At 43.8% G+C, this 19,532-nt stretch overlaps 1 protein-coding gene across 4 annotated transcripts; it reads left to right on the forward strand.

Annotated features, from left to right (window-relative positions):
- Fastkd3 (FAST kinase domains 3) lies at positions 1-10,609 on the forward strand. 4 transcript variants are annotated; one of them, XM_071612707.1, is made up of 7 exons: positions 1-74; positions 1,331-2,794; positions 3,611-3,696; positions 6,473-6,647; positions 7,792-7,861; positions 8,192-8,306; positions 10,250-10,609. In XM_071612707.1, exons 2-7 carry the CDS (start codon positions 1,357-1,359, stop codon positions 10,346-10,348), a joined length of 1,983 nt encoding a protein of 660 aa, XP_071468808.1. In that variant the 5' UTR covers positions 1-74; positions 1,331-1,356; the 3' UTR covers positions 10,349-10,609. The 4 variants fall into 4 exon arrangements, with proteins under 4 accessions (XP_071468808.1, XP_071468810.1, XP_071468811.1 ...); XM_071612709.1 differs by having other exon boundaries at positions 1,331-2,050; XM_071612710.1 differs by having other exon boundaries at positions 1,331-1,786.
- Positions 10,610-19,532: the final 8,923 nt, after the last annotated feature.

The raw sequence follows: 19,532 nt of genomic DNA on the forward strand, positions 1-19,532 counted from the left end.
GCGGCGTTCGTGTACGGGGACCCACGAGGGTCCAGCCTCTGCCGCTACTTGTAGCGCGGTGCGGGCGGAGCCAGGTAAGTGTCCACACGGGTGCTCCGCCTGCGCTGCTCGGCTGGCTGTGCACAGTGCTGGGTCGCTGGCCGTTCATGTGCGACCCCCCCCCCCCCGGAACAGAACCACAGGCTCCGCGGCGCTGGGTTCGGGCGCTCGGCCCGTGCGGGGTCCTTTCTTCGCTGGAGGACGCGACCCCGGCTCCCGGCTCGTCTGCCCCTCGCGCTGGGGTTCCCTGGTCCCTCGGCCCCTCGTTGGCTTCCCCAGTTGGCTGCTTTGCTGTTTTTCTCTGGTTGCCAGGGTAGCCCTCGCCTCTCCCCTGTCCTGACACCCGCGGGGAGCCGCGCGTCCCCTGCCCTGCCCGCCTCCCCGAGCTGGCCCGCGGGATTTGAAGAGCTCCGCCTTTGGCCGACGGAGCCCTCCCTGGACCAGCCCGGAGGACGTGCGGCGAAGAGCTCGGGGTTTGACTCCCACCCAGCTCGCCACTTACTCGCGATGCCCAAAGCCTGGTCCTGGCTCCATCGACGATCTAAAAAAGACAGGCTTTGAGAAAAAGGAAGGAGTTTCATTGCTTTGCTAGCCAAGGAGGAACACAGAGGACTCCTGTCCTGGAGGCTGTGATCCCCCCTGCCAGGGGGGCGCAGGGCTTTTTAAGAAGGAACACAAGGGCTGGGATCCCAATGCAGTCAGATATAATTACTTAGTATCCAGCAGATGTCTTTGAGAGAGGCATTGCTCCAGTTCCCAGGTTTGGAGTTTGTTTATTCTTGTGGGTAGTGATATTCTTCCAGGCAGTGGAAGACAGGAGTGCTTAGCCTGGGATAGGAAAAGTGTTAGTATTGTTTCCCCGGTTGTTAGGGAGGAGGAAAAGTGGAAGAGAAAAAGGGGGGGGGGGGAAATGTCAGCCACCTGCAGGTTTATGCTCAAAGCATAAGGTGGCCCCCTCCCTCTTAACACTAGCTGTATAAACTGGACACAGTAACTTTTCTGTGCCTCACTTTCTTCTTTGGCTGTCAGATGATGACAAAAGTAGATAATTTGTATAAGTGAGTACACCTATAAAGCACCTGGAACTGTGCCTGGCAAGTGACAGCAATTGTTTTTGCTATCAGTCACTTTCCCAAGCTCTGGGACACAGAGACCTACCTTTCTAGTGCTTATATACAAATGGGAAATTTTTATTTATCCCTGTTTTGGAGTACCCATCCTTTTTTTCATGGACATTGATATACAGTGAGTCATGTGCTTTGTATTTGACCTTGTCTTTTTATTTTACAAGTCCAGAAGAGCTGAGAATTACATGGCATGGCTTTAATTACCTTGCGAAGGAACTTCTGTCATTTGTCTGATTTTCGGATACATGGAGCTCTGGCTGCTCTGAGAAATCATCCTATAAATCATGTTCACAAGGTATCCAAAGAGCAACTGCATCCTTGGTTCTGTTCAGTACAGTATGAGCCTTTCAGGATCCATTTTCATCATGCCTGCTATAAAAAGTTCCACTTACAAAATGGAAATGAACTTCATCCAGTTGGTGAGCCAGCATTCTCTCAGGGACAAGACTGGAACAAGTTTGAACAAAATCTTAAAAATGAGGATGAACAGATATTTTACAGGAAACTAAACGAATTCACTTCATCAGAAGAGGTGTTGAGTTTTATAAAAACACTGGAAACTCTGCCTGATGCTATGGCTGCAGGAGCCTTACAACGGATCTGTGAAGTAGAGAAAAAAGGTGGTGATCAAAGGCTGCCCAAAGAAATACTAGAGAGCAGTGTCTTTCAAGCTTTATGTTTTCAGCTTGAACGGGAGCCCTCACAGCTGTCAAACTCTGGTTTGCTGACTGCTTTGCAAGCTCTGGTTTGGTTGCATGTGGATACTCAAAGTAGCTTGGTACTGAATCTCGTGGCAGAATGCCAGAATCGTCTCAAAAGAGGTGGCCTGGAAGTGCATGATCTTTGTGTTCTTGGGGAGAGTCTGATTAGACTGCAAGGCCCAGGTTGTGTGACACTAGAACTGATTATCTATCAACTGCAAGGTGCAAAATTGGAAGTATTTACCCCAGAGGATATTGTGGCCCTTTATAGAATACTGCAGGCATGTGCTGAAAAAGTAGACCAACACCAGACATTTTTAAATACGATAAACAACTTTTCCCTTTCAATAGTTTCCTACCTGAGTCCTAAATCCATTAGCCAAATGCTTACTGCTCTGGTGGTTCTAGATCAAGCTCAGGCACTTCCTCTGGTTATAAAATTGGGTAAATATGTTGTGAGGCACATTCCGCATTTCACTAATGAAGAGCTCAGGAAAGTCATAGAGGCTTTCATATATTTTGGACACAATGACAGGTTTTTTATCAAAGCCCTAGAGCGGCATGTAGCTGCATTCTGCCTCACCTTGGATGCTGATGTTGTCAGCAAAATCATGGAGTACTGCAGCAGAAAGCTGATTCTTTCAGAACCCATCCTCAATGCAGTGGCAGAAACTTTTGTTAGCCAATCAGAAAAATTATCACCTAGTCAGATTTCTGAGTTAATTGAGCCATTTGGAAAACTAAATTATTTGCCACCAAATGCACCTGCTTTATTTAGGAAGCTAGAACATGTGTTGTTCACCCATTTCAATTATTTTCCACCCAAAACATTATTGAGACTCCTCCATTCATGTTCGCTGATTGCACACCCTCCAGTCAACTTCATGGGAAAAATATTCAGCCCTTTTTTTCTTCAAAAGCTTCAAGGCAAGTTGGTTATACTTTCTGACACTTGGATATAACTAACCTTTGAACTTGTGATGTTTTCAGGTTACCTCGGTACCATTTACACAGCAATACTCTGCCTTCATTTTTTCTTGAAAGTGAGATTGGAAGTTTTAGATGCTAGTGTAAACACAGAGCTGGGACATTGTGCAAAGGGAGGAAAGCAGCCTCAGATATACCTGACTGCTGCCTGGCTGGGGTACTGCAGGGTTCCTGGAGGACATGGTAATGGCAGTGATAAAAGCCATTATAGTGTCAGAACCTTTGTTGAGTGAGCAGCTGTTACTTTTTTTAAGAGGATGGTACTATTTTTTTTTTTTTAAGTGAAATGTCTGACCTCGCTAGCTTATTTTAAAACTTATTAGGTTTTTTTTTCTTTTCTTTTTTTTTTTTTTGGTGTGTTTGTGTGTGTGTGTGTGTGCGTGCTGGGGATTGAACCCAAGACCTTATGCATTCTAGGCAAGCACTCTACCAACTGAGTCCCCCAGCCTGCTATTGTTCATCTTAAGTCAAGAAAGCCAAATATGTCAAATTCCTCTATATCCATGGTTAAAAGAATATTTCTGCTAATTCTCTAAATATATTTTGTCCTCTGTATTTATTATTTGTAGCTAAGAGCTTAGGTTCTTGGAAATCAGTTTCATTGATGGCAAGAAGAGGACATTATTAATTCTGACAAGTTCATTCCCTAGAGTCATCTGAAGTCATGAGTGTAATGTCTCCTATTCATAATGTTCATTCTCTCACTACCCTACCCAAATTCAAGCTGAACAATAACAGAGGTGTTTTGTATTTCAGGTGAAGAGTCGCATTTGGACAGATTGAGTATGGCACAACTGACCCAACTGTTCCTAACCTCAGTCCTAGAGTGCCCTTTCTATAAGGTAAAAGCATGACTATGAACAGTATGGCCTTGTTTCCTTATGGGGCCAGTTTCCTTTAAAATTCCTTCACTTTAGGTCTCTCAGTACCCTCATTAAAAAATAGAACTTTCCCTTATCTGGTGGTAGTTGCCATCAGATGGGCTTTTCTTGGATCAGTTGGCTCCATTTCTATGCCTTACCCTACAGAGTCTGGCAGGGTTGCCTGGCAGGTCTCATCAAGCGCTGCAAGAGCACACTCCTAGACTCTGAACTTCTTCAGGGTCTCAGCACTTCCTGTGGCTATGGTTATCAAAATGTGAATCTTTGAACTGAACAGATCTAGATTATTTCTCAGTATGTTTTTAAACCAAATCAGAAATTTCACTCTTCTCTGGAATGTGCTTGAGGTGGGTTGTCCTTATGACTGTCCCATGCCTTGTGTAGGATCAGAAATTGTATCACTAGTCTTTCCCATCTCTTGCCTGGTCCTTCGTACTCTTAACGCAGTACTAGAAAGTCTGATTTGGGGAATAATGAATAAGGTTCGGAAAGCACCACTGTTTTCTTTAAAAATAGTTTAGCACAAATATACTTAAAGATAAGTTATAGTCACCCCCAGTCTTCTTCCATCCCTGAAGGAACATTGTTAACTGCAGTTTCTGCACCCAAATGTATACAAATACATAAACACCCTCCGGTTTTTCTCTCTTTATGGGATATAATTTGTTTTTGTGTCCAGGATATTGTGGGCATTCCTGGAATCCCATCGTGTAGAACGAAGGCTTTCTTAAGAATGGCATGATTTTTCAGGATATTCGTTCTGCTTTTCCATCATGAAAACGCTTCCTGGACTTTCCAGCCCTATCAACATGCGCCAGTAAACATTGTTGTGTGTCTTAATTTTTGTTCTTTAGTCTGTAAACTAGATTCCTGGAATTTGTTTGGGGTTAGTCCTGACAGATTCCCCCCCTCCCCATGACTCTTTGTAGATGTCCTGTTTCCCCAGCACTGAAGAGCAGTGGCCTGTCTCCCCAACTCCTGCAGCCTTAGCTCTTTACTATCTGCCCCTGTTGTCATGTCAGAAGTTTACATTGCTTTTTAATGAGACCAGTGAAGTCAAGCACATTTTCAAATGTTTTTTAGCCATGTATATGTTCTATGAATTATCTTTCTGCACTTTTACTCATTTCTGTTTGTCTTTTCTTAATGACTCATGAAATAGTTGTTTATTATGTACGTTGCACATATTTTCTCCTGGTTTGTAATTTTTTATTATTACTATTGGGGGGGGTGGTACTAGGAATTGAACTCAGGGGCCCTCAGCAACTGAGCCCCATCCCAGCCCTATTTTGTATTTTATTTAGAGACAGGGTCTCTAAATAATGCTAAGCACCTCATCATTGCTGAGGCTGGCTTTGAACTTGCGATCCTCCTACCTCAACCTCCTGAGCTGCTGGGATTATAGGCGTGTGTCACCACGCCTGGCTCCTATTATTACTATTTTTAATTTAATATTGTTATGCTGTCATTTTGCTGTATAAAAATTTGTATTTTTTTAATATATTTATTTTATTTATTTATTGTTATGTGATGCTGAGGATTGAGCCAAGTGCCTCGCACATACTAGGCCAGCACTCTACCTCTGAGCCACAACCCCCTGTACAGAAGTTTTTGATAATTAAATCTGTCTTTTGTTACTTCTGGATTTCCTATTTTGTTAAAGAATATCCACCAATACTAAGTCAACACAAATGTCCTACTAATTTTTTTTTTTTTTAATATTTATTTATTTTTTTAGTTATCGGCGGACACAACATCTTTGTTTGTATGTGGTGCTGAGGATCGAACCCCGGCCACACGCATGCCAGGCGAGCGCGCTACCGCTTGAGCCACATCCCCAGCCCATCCTACTAATTTTTAAAAATAATATTTTCCTTATATCGTCAATATATCTGCAATTTATTTATTTTTATTTAGATCTTTTAATTGACAAATAAAAATGTACATGTATCTTATTCATGTTATTTTGAAATATGCACATATTTAGCCATTCCATAATGTCTATTAGCCTAAGTATTATCTAATCAACATATGTGTTATCTCACATATTTTGCAGGCGCGCACTGTGTGTATTTATGTTAAGTACACTTCCTCTTCTGTCCTGCCAGTGTGTGTGTGTGTTAAGTACAATTAAGCTCTTCTGTCCTGCCTGTGTGTGTGTTAAGTACACTTAAACTCTTGTGTCGTGTGTGTGTGTGTGTGTGTGAAGCACACTTAAACTCTTCTGTCCTGCCAGTGTTCAAGGATGCCTAACTGTAGTCACTGTCTACAGACTGGGATGTGCTGTGATCTGTCATGGAGGATAGTTAACTTTGTTCTTTTCTATTCTTTTCCACGTGGACAACAAATCACCAGCATTTATTACATCACTGTTCTTTCCTTACTAAGTTAAAAATATCACCTTTATGTCATTTTCCACTGTTAAAACATGAAGTGAGTACTGAAGGCCCGTGAAGCAATTCTAGGAGTTCCAATTGTTGTTTCTGCTCTTTCCCTCCTCCCTCCCTACCATCTCTTGGTTTATGTGACCAATGAGGCTATTTATTAAAACGTATTTAAACTGCAATAAGAATTATGCATTATCATTTCAAGAAAGATATATGCCCTAAGTCCTGGAAAAAATATCATGCCCCAATGAAGTAATTTTGTATGAAATGATTATATCCAGGGAGGCTTCAGTTTATTATATGCTTTATATCTTGTTTTTCTTTCTTATTTTTGCATGTATGATTTTTAGGGTCCCAAACTATTTCGTCAATACCAAGTGAAATCATTTCTTACTCCATGCTGTTCCCTGGAGACCCCTGTGGATTTTCATCTTTATAAATCTGTGATGATTGGACTGATTGACCTTTTAGGAGCAAGATCATATTTTGCTTCAAAAGTGTTAACACCCTATTGTTATACGATAGGTAAGTAGTACAGGGAGTTCTGTTGGAAGCATTTATCCTCTTTAGATATCTATGGGACTTAGTAGCCATAGAAGGTCTTTGGAAATGCAAAATGCAAATGTCCCTTCCCTGAAAGAAGGGGTTCACAGTAGGGCTAAAGAGTCAAGACCATCTGGGTTTGAATCTCCCATATTACCACATAGTAGCAGAATGTTTTAGGCAGAGTATTTTAACCTTTTTCTGCTTACTGCTTCATCTCTAAAGTGAGAGAAAGAATAGTGACCTCAAAGATTTGTTTGAAGACTAAATTAAATTATAATATTGGGAGCAGAGTAAATGCTCAGTAATTGTTAGCTGCTGTTATAATCTAGGCTCATGCTATTGAATACAATAGCCGTCAGTGTATGGTGGTTTAATATTTAAAAAAGCTAAAAACTCAATTTCTCAGTCACACTAGCCACATTTGAAGTGCTCAGTAGCCACATGTGGCTTATGCCTGCCAGTTTGGACAGTGCTGATATAAATATTTCTTGCTGCAGAGATTCTCTTGGATATTGCTTAGTAGAGAATGCAGGTCCTTGTGCCCTGACGGTTCTAAAATTGACAGTGAGAGAAAATCACATCATGAAGGAGAGTGGTTCACAGGCTTCCAGTGATCACACTGCACTCCACAGCTTCTTCTGGGCCCTTTTTACAAAAGCCACAGCAGCATTCCAGAGGGGAGGACAGGGAATCTGTCCATGCTCAAGGACCACACGCCGAACATAGGAGGCTTCCACCACGGAGGCAGTGCAGGATGCAGCAGAAAGTTCTGAGGAGCACAGGGTGGCCCCTTAGCTTGCAGGGCTTTCTTTTCTGGAGTGAAGGATCCTGCCACTTGTCATACGAGGAAAAGGAACGTGTGCCTGGTTCTTGTCATGTACAGGTCACCTGAGAACCCACTCTTTGCTTCAGTGTGGTTGAGCCTCCTTAATTTAAGGCTGTCTTGGTTGATCACCAAGCGGATGAAATTAAAATTCTCACCATTGTTGGTTGTGGTCATTACTTTGCAGCCTTCAGCCCACTGATAAGTGCAGTGTGGGGAGATTCAGCAGAGCAGAGGGTGCAGGAGCAAGGGTACGTGTAAGGGTATCACAGAAGAACGTTCCCCTTCTTCTCTCACCAGATGTTGAAATTAAGTTAGATGAAGAAGGATTTGTATTGCCGTTCACAGTTGATGAAGACATCCATAAAAGGTAAAGGAAATCGTTGTGGTTTTAATGTTAGATGACTTGTCAACATTAGTAAACTGATATTTTCCTTAAAAGGTGAAAAAAAATAGACATAATTCTGGAAATTAAGATACTACTTTCCAGCATATCATGTTTGAAAAGTCCTTGTAATATTTTATAAATGTTAATAAAATCGATTACTTTTCCAACAGATTAAAAGACATTCATGATTTATTTTAAAATAGTATCATCATATAAGACTAGTCAAATCCTAACTAAATTCTGATAACTACAAATATATAAATAGTTGTAATTGTTTTGCAAATTTAGTTTTTCTCCTCTTTGATTTCTCAGAGTAGCACTGTGCATTGATGGTCCAAAAAGATTTTGCTCTAATAGCAAACACTTACTAGGAAGAGAAGCTATCAAACAAAGACATCTACGATTACTGGGTTACCAAGTTGTTCAGGTATGGTGTCACCTGTTATTTTTCTCCACAAGTAATTCCAAATTCAGATTTGCTTTTTTTCCAGGCAAAGTTTCAAATTGTACCTTCACAGTACAATTACTTGAGTAAACAGCAATTCTTTAATCAGACAGCACCAAACCAGAATGATTTGGAGTTTTCTCAAGGGAACATGAACAGGACTTCATAGGGTGAACATAGGAAAGCCAGAGGAAAAAATAGTCTAACTACAGATCTGCAGTTGCCCTGCTTGATCTGTCTTGTTGGAAAATCCCTAGTTATATGATTTCCTGGGATGCTGCTGAAAGGTTTGAGCTGTAGTTCTCTTTTCTCTGTTATATGCATTAACCAAGAATGGCCCAAGTTAAGTGTTGCTTACATCTATCTGTAAATTAAGCCAGGTTTGGGTTCATTTTCAAGGCCTTCCTGGCATTTTCTGCCCAAGGGTTTTTCAGACCCACTCTCCCTTTTAGTTAATTGTACCAGTACTAAGTGGTCTGAAAGAGCAGTGAACCAAGAATATTTAATGTCTAGTTTAAATTTTATGATTTTGTTGATTAGTCTTAAATCTCTTTGTCTTTTATTTTGCAAGGAGTTTCAGAGCACTGATTTTTCAGAATTAGGGCTCCTGTTTTCCTTTTAAGCTCTGCTTAACTCTGCTTTTAAAACCACTAAGTCATTGGAATGACTTATTTTCATTTCTCTCTGATTTAATGAATAAAAACCAGACAAGGTGACCCATTAAGACCGGGCTCCTCATCCACCTTACTGGTTAAGACCTTTGCGTTTTCACTGTAGATTATGTAAGAGGGCCTCTTGGGAGGGGTCCTTGGGGAATGTAAGTGAGTGTCCCTGATCTCTAGTTTCCTATTTGGTGACTTTTCCATTGCATCTTACATATCCACAGATGATTTGTTAAAATTTATTATGCATGTGTGAACAAAACCTTCATTGTTTCTACATTGCTCATAGGATAAAGTAAAAATTCCTCTCTAACTTTGCACTCAAAACCCTCCACAGTCTGCCCACAACCAGCCACAGTTTTCAGCTCTCTCCACCTCTCTCCTCCCCAGCCCTCTCTACTACTCTCTCCCCTCCCCACCCCTCTCTCCCCTCCCCATTTCTCCCCCCCTCCCCAGACCCTCCCCACCTCTCTCCCCACTCCCCAGACCCTCCCCACCTCTCTCCCCACTCCCCAGGCCCTCCCCACCTCTCTCCCCCACTCCCCAGACCCTCCCCACCTCTCTCCCCACTCCCCAGGCCCTCTCCACCTCTCTCCCCCCTCCCCAGGCCCTCTCCACCTCTCCCCCCACGCCTCAGGCCCCCTCCACCTCTCTCCCCCACTCCCCAGACCCTCCCCACCTCTCTCCCCACTCCCCAGGCCCTCTCCACCTCTCTCCCCCCTCCCCAGGCCCTCTCCACCTCTCTCCCCTCCACAGACCCCCTCCACCTCTCCCCCCCTCCCCAGGCCCTCCCCACCTCTCTCTCCCCTCCCAAGACCCTCCCCACCTCTCTCCCCCCTCCGCAGGCCCTCCCCACCTATCTCCTCCTCTCCCCTTTCTCCCTTTGCCCTTGCTCAGTCACTGTCTGGCTTATCTCCAGCTCTGGCATCTGAGACCTGGCACTCATCTGCTCCCAGCCAGGCCCACCTAAGCAGCACTTGATCCCGGTCTCCTGCTTGCTTTTGGTAGGCATTGTGGGCTCTAATTGGAGAGATTTTTCTTATATGGACAACCCACATGTGTATCCAGTGTGCCCTTCCCAGGCCCCTCCCCAGGGCCAGCACTGCCCTAGGCATGGGCACACAGGAGGAAGAGGCCACTGTGGCCTTTGCCCTCCTAGCCTACTCCTGTGTGGGGTAGGGTGTGAGAAGCCAGGTGTGGGAAAACAGGAAGCCATCTGGGACTGGGGAGTATCATGACCATTTCATTGTCCTTCCTTCTCAGGTCCCCTATCATGAGATTGAGGTACTCAAGTCCAGACAAGAATTGGTGGAGTATTTACAAAGCAAGCTCTTTCCTCAAAACTCCACTGTTCATTGGTAACAAGGAAGAACAATGGCTTTATGTCTCAGATAGTGAAAGGACTTATTTTTAAGAGACTTAGTTTAAGAAGATAATTTGTGAATTAACCATTTTGCAGAATTATGTTTATAGACTGGTGCTCTGAGAATGCTCAGAGGTTTTCCTGATACCATGTATAATTTTATGGGTGGTAAACTTAAAAATTAATTTATTACTAGTGTCATAGGAATTTTTATACCTCAAACAGAATTGATCGAGTACAATAAAGGAATATAATGAATACTTGTTATTTTGAATCTCCTATTTGTAATAGTTCTGTTAAATGAAAACAGTCTTTAGAGTCCTTCATTTTCTAACAAATGTAAAGAAGGAATTATATCTCCCACTTTTATGTTTTTGTCAGTGAATTGATACATGATAAGGAGAAGGGAAAATGGGAAATAGACAAAGCCAGAAAGGGGGCTCCCCAGGAAGGCCTTCCTCCTCCCCGTGGGCCCTTTGGGGAACACCCTTTCTGGCTTCATCTGGCTTCTGGTGGCTCCAGGTGTGCCCTGGTTGATGGCAACAGAGCTGACCTGCTCTGTCTTCACATGGCTGTCTTCCATTGTGTCTGTGTGTTACGATGCTGCTCACACGTGGCCCTTGTCCACATGTTTGTTGCACATCATTCCCCCTGTATGGCGACGTGCATGTTTTCCTCTTAGATGGATCCAGCTGTGTTGGATTAAGACACCCTAATGAGTTCATCTTGACTTTATTAAGTCTTTACAACTCAATGTCAAGTAAGGTCACATTCACACATACCAGGGGACACAACTGAACCAAGGATTAAACTAGTGAACACGTAAAGCGTGCTTACGAGATGCCTGCAGAGTGAGCCTGCACAGCGCTAGCTAGCAGTGTCTCAATTTCCACCCTGCCCTCTGTGCCCTTCACTCCAGCTTGGGTTCTCTTTCTGCAGAATAGCAAATGGAGACCAGGTGAGCTCTCAGGTCCCTGGTACAAGTATGCCATGGTTGCGGAGAGGGGCCTCAGATTCTGAGGAGTTGTCTTTCCAGATGACCTTGACAGTCTCTCAGAGTCTGACAAGACCAGAGCAGTTAGCTGACTTGAACTTTTTCACAGCAGTTAGACTTCCTGAAACCAGTGTTCTTGACATTGGGCCCAAGGTCTGCTCAGGATCGGATCAGATCTTGGAACCCCTTTCACAATTCCTTCCTGCTGATATCCAGACTGGTGCCAGTTTTGTCTCGTGTGTGCACTGGTTCCCTACCAGCCAGCCAGGGTCACCATGGTCAGCTCATCCCTGAACCGTGGTGGAGGTTAACAGCTCACAGTTGAAAGAGGGAAAGAGACTGACCCACAAACATGTAGTGATGATCTGTTAGAAATACTGTGAAGAAAGAAAGCTGCCTGGAGCATTCGTACCTGCTCTGTCATCTCAGTCCTGATCCCTGGTGACCTCTTCTCCTGGTCGCCTTCATCTGAATCAGATGCTCTTCCCACTGCAGTTTTAGTCACAACCTGGTCTGGGACTTTGTCTCCTGTGGTCTCCCCTGCCCACTCCATTTACTCATAACTCTGACACTTGATTTTGGAGCTCCAGGGCAGGAGGAAGAAGCCCCTGCTACAGGGCTGGGGGTTGGGTGACCTAAACAGGTAAGGGCAGGTGGTGAGCGTGCTGAGCCCACTGGCACCCCAGGAGCCCGCACAAGACTGGAATGGGAACGAGGCCACTTGGAGCTATTTGTAGGCTGGATTTTTAAAGAAAGAAAGGAGGGTCTGTGGGCACAATGTCCATGTCCCAAAGCCAAAAGGGACATCCCAAGAAAGGGGACAGGCCTAATTCTGGCTGTTCAAAAAGAAAACAAAAAACTTCCTGAAAATGTGCATGTGTTTATGGAAGTGATTTAGGCTATAGATACAGGGTTGGTGGTGTCACAGGTAGCAGTGAACTTGGCGAGCTCTGTCAGAAAGCCAAATCCTTATAAATTCAATTTTCATGCCTCTGAATTTTAATGTTTATCTGTGCAAGCAAAAGTGGAGTGAACATGCATACTCATACTGATAGCTTTCTGTACTGTGTATTTGACAGTTTTGAATAAGGCATGATCTTGCTATGTTAGCTTTCAAAAGTAAAGCAAATAAAAATAGGTTAAAAAAAAACTGTTTTGCAAGCATAACCCTTGAAGCAGCAAAGCAGTACTGATATCCCCCCACCTGACGCTAGGGGGCAGAAAAGTTTATAACATCAGTTGGGCTGCAGCATTTTAAATCCTTGTTCCTGGAGGAGAGAGTGGGTCCTGTGTGTGTGTGTGTGTGTGGCGGGGTGGGGGGGTGGGGTGTAAGAGAGAAAGAAAGAGAGAAATTGGGTGGTGGTGGGTGGGGGGTTGCATGGTGGCAGTTCTGCATGAACAAAACAGGCCATTTTCCTTACCTTCCTCTTGGCATGAACCAGGCCTAGATAGGAAAGCACAAACACTGCCCTAGTATGAAGAGATGCCTATCGTGGGGTCAGGGAGAACCTTGAAGACAAGTATCCTCCCAAATCTTGGATCATTTGGGGGCATGTGGATACTTGGTAAATATTTTTCAGATAGAAGAGAAACTACAAGGGAGCAGAATTCCTTACATTTGAGTGAATTCCCTCTGAAAAATCTACACGTGCTGGATCATATGCAAATCCAGAGAGGTAGCTTGGCTTCTTGGCAGTGAACTAGGCAAATCAGCCTCTGAAGGTGCTATTCCCCAAACTGGAAATGCATCCAAACCTGCTAGGAGTCTGGATACCTCATGTAGGGGGATAGCTTGAGATACCTTGAAAGCTGTTTGGCCAAGTGCCTGGGCAGTGGCCAGTGCTCAGCGGATATTGGGTGCTGTTGATGAATGGGTTTAAGTGTAGCCTTCTCAGTTACACAGCTGGGGGACAGGCATGCGCGTCAGGACTGGGCTGCAGGCAGGAACAGGACTTGCTGCTCAGTACACCCAGGGGTTCCCCTGCGGCCTGTGACAAGTTTTTGTGGTTAGCAAAACCTGTGCTGTTTGAAATCAGATCAAGAAAATGTGGGGTCCTGCTACTGTCTGCAGGATCTGAGCCACCTGGGACATTTTGACATACAGAAGTTTTCTCCATATCCGACCAGATTGCTGATTTGGAAATTTAGGACAGAACGTTTCTTTGTAGCTTTGAGGGTCCTGAATCTGATGTTCTGGCCAGGCTTAGTGTTAAAGGACATGCAAATCCCCTGTGCTTGAGTCTCTCTGGTCCAGCTTCACTGCATGGTACCCTTCCCCCAATCCTATAAGAAGCCTCTGTCCTTTTGTTTGGCTATGGGTGCCTCTTGGTTCCTCTGGTATGCAGCTTCCCATGCTGCTCCAGTAAGAAAACCTAACTTTATTTTGATGCTCTCTGGCTGTTGAGCTCCATCAAAAGAAATTGTGCTTTTATGTACTTTTTATCCCATCTCAGAAAAAAAAAAACATTTCTCTCCCAGATGACTCCCACTGTCTCTGGCATATAATTCACACTATTTGTGGGTTGAACTGATATTTTGGGATCTGATGTTTGCATGAAACAATATCTCCTAATAACCCTACTGTTTTTAACTTTTATTATGGAAAAATTTGATCACAGAAGAGTTGAAAGAATTGTATAATGGATCCACACGAGTCCCTCTATTTGGCATGAAAATTACCATAATTTTCCAGTCATGTTTCATCTGTTCTTTCCCTTTCTCTCCCCCCACCATCTCCCCCCACTTTTTTTTTTACTGGAATGTGTCTAGAGAAATTCAAACTATCATATTTTATCTAAATACTTCAATATGCACTTAAAACCAATAAATGTTTTTCTTTTATTTCATACATCCATTATTGCAACTGATAAAATTAATAATTGCTCCCTGCCATTTAATATCTGGACTGTATTTTAGGCTTCCTACAGTAGCTTAATATATTACATTATGGTTACTTCCTACAGTGGCTCAAAAATAATTCATTTATTTGTCGAGTCAGAATCCAAAGAGTGCACGTTACCTTTGGCTATGGTCTGTTACACCACGTAAGGCTCTGATATCGATAACTGCCCCACCCTAGCCTGGTTCTCATGTCATTAACTTGTGGGAAGAATTAGAAGAGCTGCCTTGTAGGATGGCCCACATTGTTGTTTGACTGTTCTCTTCTTCCTCTACCTGCCTTGTTTCCTATTGAGTTGAAAGCTATATCCAGAAGCTTGCTTGAATTCACTTTGAATTTCTTGAGCCACGAGGCGTCACAGGCATGCTATGAATTTGCTCTGTGATGGTATCTGACGTCTGGTTGTCCCCTCTTGGTGATGCAGACTGATGAGCGAGTTCCTATATTATGGGGCCTCATCTGACACCATGGGTTACACATCAACCTTTCCCCTAATGAGTTTGGCATCTGCGTGGCTGAATCCATCATTTCACTAGTTCTGATTCCTTCTACATTTAACTATCTTGTGTTTATTTATAAAGAAGAAATATCTCCCATCAAGCATTTGTGTACTCTGAATAAGGATTATAGACAAGAAACAAATGTTTCGATCCTGTATCAATTTTTAGAATAAATGGCTAGAAGTCTAGCTGTTTTTTATTTTAGGATGTTTTCATGAACTTCTACATGATTGATGTGCTTCAGGCCTTTGCACATCTCGTTTTGATGCTTAAATTATCCATTTGGACCAGTGGGGTACCCTTCTGGTTGGCCTTTGTCCTTTTGACCTTGTCATATTTTTTTGTTATAGTTTTTGAAATTTTCTTTGTAAAACAGAATGTTCATGGATTTTCTTACCCTTTTCCTGTCTCAGGCCCAGGATTAAGCCTCTTCTCAGGGACCCTGATCCCTGCAGGGTGGAGGGTGGTTCGCTCATTGCTACAGTCATCAATGTTTTTATTTTTCATTTTAGGTGTCACAAAAAAAAAAAAACAACACATTTTTATTTAAAAAGTAACAAGATAATCAAACCAAAATTAAGTTTTCATTTAAAAGTCTCAGTTCATAAGTTTAATGCTTAAAGTTGCTGTGGGCACTCCCTCCTTCAGTTGAGTGGTCAGCCTACTGGAAACAGATAAGCATGTTTTGCAAATCTACTCACAGTGTTTATGTTTCTTTATCAGGGAAGAGACATCAAGTGAGGCAAAGGTCTGTTCAGCTCCACCACTGACCACTGCCCATGTCCATGATCCAGTTATGGTTTTGAAAGATCGACAGTGGCTTTCTGTCATGTTGTTGTCCTCATTGTTCCACAGCACTGACGGATTTCAAACTAGTACCAGCATGTTACCCTCAACTTCATAATACCCTTTCAATTTCCTGGGATGAATGACTAAGCAGTCTTCCTCCTAGCTACTCCAGACATGAGTGTTTCAAGGTCCATCTAACTTACTCAGAATCATGGTAAAAGATACCAAGTGCAGAGAAGTACTTCTTCAATTCATTTTAAGAAATGTCAGAGTCTGTGAATTGAAATTCAGTTATGCTGGGCCACTTAAACAAGTTTACAGTGCAATCCTAAAACAATAATCAAAAATGCTTTAAATTTAAAATGTAGACATTAAGCTTGTTTAAAAACCTCTGCATGTCCAACAGAAGATGTTTGGAAGAGGAGAGTTTTTATACTACAGTTGTAGGCTGCTTTCCCTCTCCTCCTCAGTCAACTAGTTTTCAAGGTAGAATGAGGAGGCTGCTCTGCCTGACAGCTGTGAATCAGGGTCTAGAGCATCATGCCATTAAGGCCATGGCCTGCCTCAGAGTGGCCTGAGAGCCCTAAGGAGAAAGCGTCTTTCCCTGGCCAGCCTCTCGCTCTGCATGTACTTTGTATTTCTTTCAGAGAAGCATCCCCTGGCCAAGTGGCCTGAGTCCAGTCACTTAGTCTCCCCCACATCTCAGTCTTCTCATTGGCATAATGAACTTGATAGGTCTTCTCAGCTTCAAAAGTCAGAGTTTATGAAGACTCAGGATGAATAGAAATATGTGCCATGCAAGATGTACCTAGATCACACCTAAAATGTCATGTCAGCTACCACCTTTAGTTTCTCTTCCTCTGCCTCAGATTAACAGAAAAGGTGCATCTAACCAAGTGTCCTAAAAGCTTCCATTTTGCTCAAATGTCCAGAGAAAGTGCACAGGCATTCAGCTGCAGTATGGACTCCCACCTTCTGAATTCCTGCAAACTTCCCATCTCCCTAACCTCATGATGCCCCTGCAAAGTATTGGCTCACACCTCCCATAGGGAGAGAGATGCAAGCAGCAGCAGTGCTGGTAGATCAGCATCACAGTGCTGCACACACAGCCATTAGTGAGCACTTGGTCCAACTAGGGCAGAGCAGTGAGAAAGAAGACAGAAGGTCAGCCCTGAGCAAGCTGAGTAAGGGAAATCAGGCCTAGCGCTCTGAGTGCAAAGTCCACGGGACTGGCATGACATCTAGATGCTGCACATCCCATAGTGCGGCGGTGGGCATCTGAAACACTCAGGCTCATCTGATCTCTGCAAGCTTCCTCATACCCACTTTATCCTTACCCTGTTGACAGCCTCCTTTCAAAGGAGGATTTGCATGTTTCTTCTCTCCTTCCTTTTCCTGGCATATAATTTTGAAAGTAAGTTACAGACATGAGCGACTTAAACTCATTATTTTTTAACTTTTTACTCCACTAATGTACCTGAAATACATATGATAATGTGGGGAAAGATATTTGTAAAAAAATTAAAATATCTTAATACTCAAAACTACCAAAATTTGTTTCACCTATTGTTTGATGCAACTCTGGTACCGTGCCCTTCATCCTCTCAGTGCTGCTGGACCACTCCATGGTGCGGTGACACACCCTGCAGCATCTCACCTCAAGTAGATGCCCTGTGCCTTTCTCTGTCAGCCCTAGAGCTTCTCTGACACCAAGGAGATGGAAGCACAGGGCAGAGGTCAAGTTTGGGAGTAAACAAGAGATGAGCCCCACCCAAGGAGACTGAACAAGAGATAAAACACACATCCACGTTGATGCAGAAAATACCCTGGTGTTTTCTAAACTCCTCAGAAAGGTCTGGACCCAGTTGAGCACCACTTTCCCTCAGTAGTGATCTGGTTGAGGCATCTGGACATGGATTCTCCTGCTTCTCATTCCTCTTGGTTCCTCACTCTTGCTCCCTGGAGTCACCTATCCAAGCCCTTGTTTAGTCTCATCTTTTAGAAGAAACTCAATCTATAGTAACTTTGCACATTTGTCACCAAACACTTGCTGAGTACCTACTGAATGCTGGAGTTGAGCCACCCAGGAAGAAAGGGCTCCCTGAGCTCTCAATCTAGGACACAATGACAGAGAGGCTTGGCGTGGCCAAACATTAATCAGACTTCTGAACCTTCTCCTTTGCCCATCTGTGCACTTCCTTGTGAAATTAAGTTTCAGCAAAAGAGCCCTGCTAAGTCAGCTTAGCCAGAATCCCCTTCCTTCATATCTGATCAGATTCCTCATCCTGCAGAGCATGCCTGATCTCCCTGGCCCATCTGTAGCAGGAATCCTGTTAGTTTTGTCCTGTCAGAATCCATGTGCCCCTAATGTTTGCTCTTAGTCACTTCTCACCCACGGACCCCAACCCTGCTCATTGGCTATAAACTCCCACTTGCCTGTACTGTATTTGGAGTTGTCTGGATGTCTCTCCTCCACTCAAATCCCCACTGGGGTCCCTATATATAGGTGATGGTGCTGAGTAAATTCTTCCTGACTATGCTTTAGCAAGTATCATTGAGTAATTTTTCCTTTCATAATAACAAAATGACACCTGCTTAAATTGAAGCTAACAGATGCACCTCTATATGGCGGTGTAAAAGGACTTTGCAATTAAATGATTTCAGTCTCAATTTTGGCTGAGTTCCCAAGGTAATTGGTGTCAACTACTTGCACTTTACAAAGATTGACACCAGATCACCTATGCAAGGCTTGCAAAGTCTATGACCCTCAGTAGACCTCTCATGTCCCATCTTTGGAAAGGTTGAGAGAGGTTAGGGACATCAAAAGGGGCAGATTATAGAAGTTTTTTTTTTTTTCTTTCTTTCTGATTTTCATGAGGCTAGAAAATCATGAGTCATGCTCCCATGACTTCTGCCATGGGAGAAAGATGACAGCCCCCATCTCCTTCACTTCACAATAAAGAGAAGTGATCTATCTCTGAACACCAGGGAGATGTCCACCTCTCCTGGGGTCCCAATGAGGCTGATATGTCTCCCTGGGGCTTGGGAACACTGTGGGAGGGTGTCTGATCTTTGACTCGTGTGTTCTGCCAGTGGAGCACACAGACGTGTTATGAGGACAAAGAAAGCAATGTGACCCCGTGGACATGAGAGTCATATCCTGCCCAGGTGTATTCTACAGAGAAGTACCACAAGGTGCCTGGGCAAAGGGGCATCTTAAGCCACCAGCCTGCATCAAGATTGTAAACTAGATTCCTGCCAGTGGAAGAGAAGGCAGGACACTGCTCCTTCCTCTGTCCCACAGACCTCTCAATCAGACTCCTGCCCCTCTGTCCACCTGCCAGTCTCCTACTCCTGCAGGAAGCACCACCACCCTCAATGCATCCTTCACCACATCACCAAGGGCTCAGCCACAGGTGCCACACTGCCCTTCCATCTCCTTGAAAGCACTTTCCAGACTCTCCTAGGCCTGCTCCTCAGGCAGCATCCCTAAGCCAGCCTTTGTGGCTCTGGTTAGAGTGTGCCTCTCAAGTACTAGTCAGCATGTTACTTTTCTTTTTAACCTATCACCATGTCCAGCCCCGCGACCCCCCCGACTCCCACTACACACACAAATCATAAGTTCACAGCTCAGTACATTTCAAGCCAATATAATCAGGTTGGCAGAGTCTCTAGAACACGCCCACAGAGCAGCTGAGTTTGCCTTATTCTGAATTACATTGATTTAATTCACAGGCGGTTTACACCACCACTGACCAATGCTGTAACTACTAGACACGTGTTGCTATTTAGCACTTCAAACGTGGCTAGTGCCACACGCTGAAACGACAATGTTTGGACATACTGAGTTAAATAGGGCAGTTAATATTACTGGTGTCTTGACACCTTTTCAATGTGGTTATTTAGCAAATGTAGAATTACACTCGTGGCTCTCAGTTTCTGCTGGACCCTGGCGCCCTAGACCCTCTGCTAGCCGTCTTCACCTTTCTTCTCGGTCTGCA

This window comes from Marmota flaviventris, chromosome 5 (genome assembly GCF_047511675.1).
Source record: "Marmota flaviventris isolate mMarFla1 chromosome 5, mMarFla1.hap1, whole genome shotgun sequence".
In the NCBI taxonomy this organism is placed as follows: Eukaryota; Metazoa; Chordata; class Mammalia; order Rodentia; family Sciuridae; genus Marmota; species Marmota flaviventris.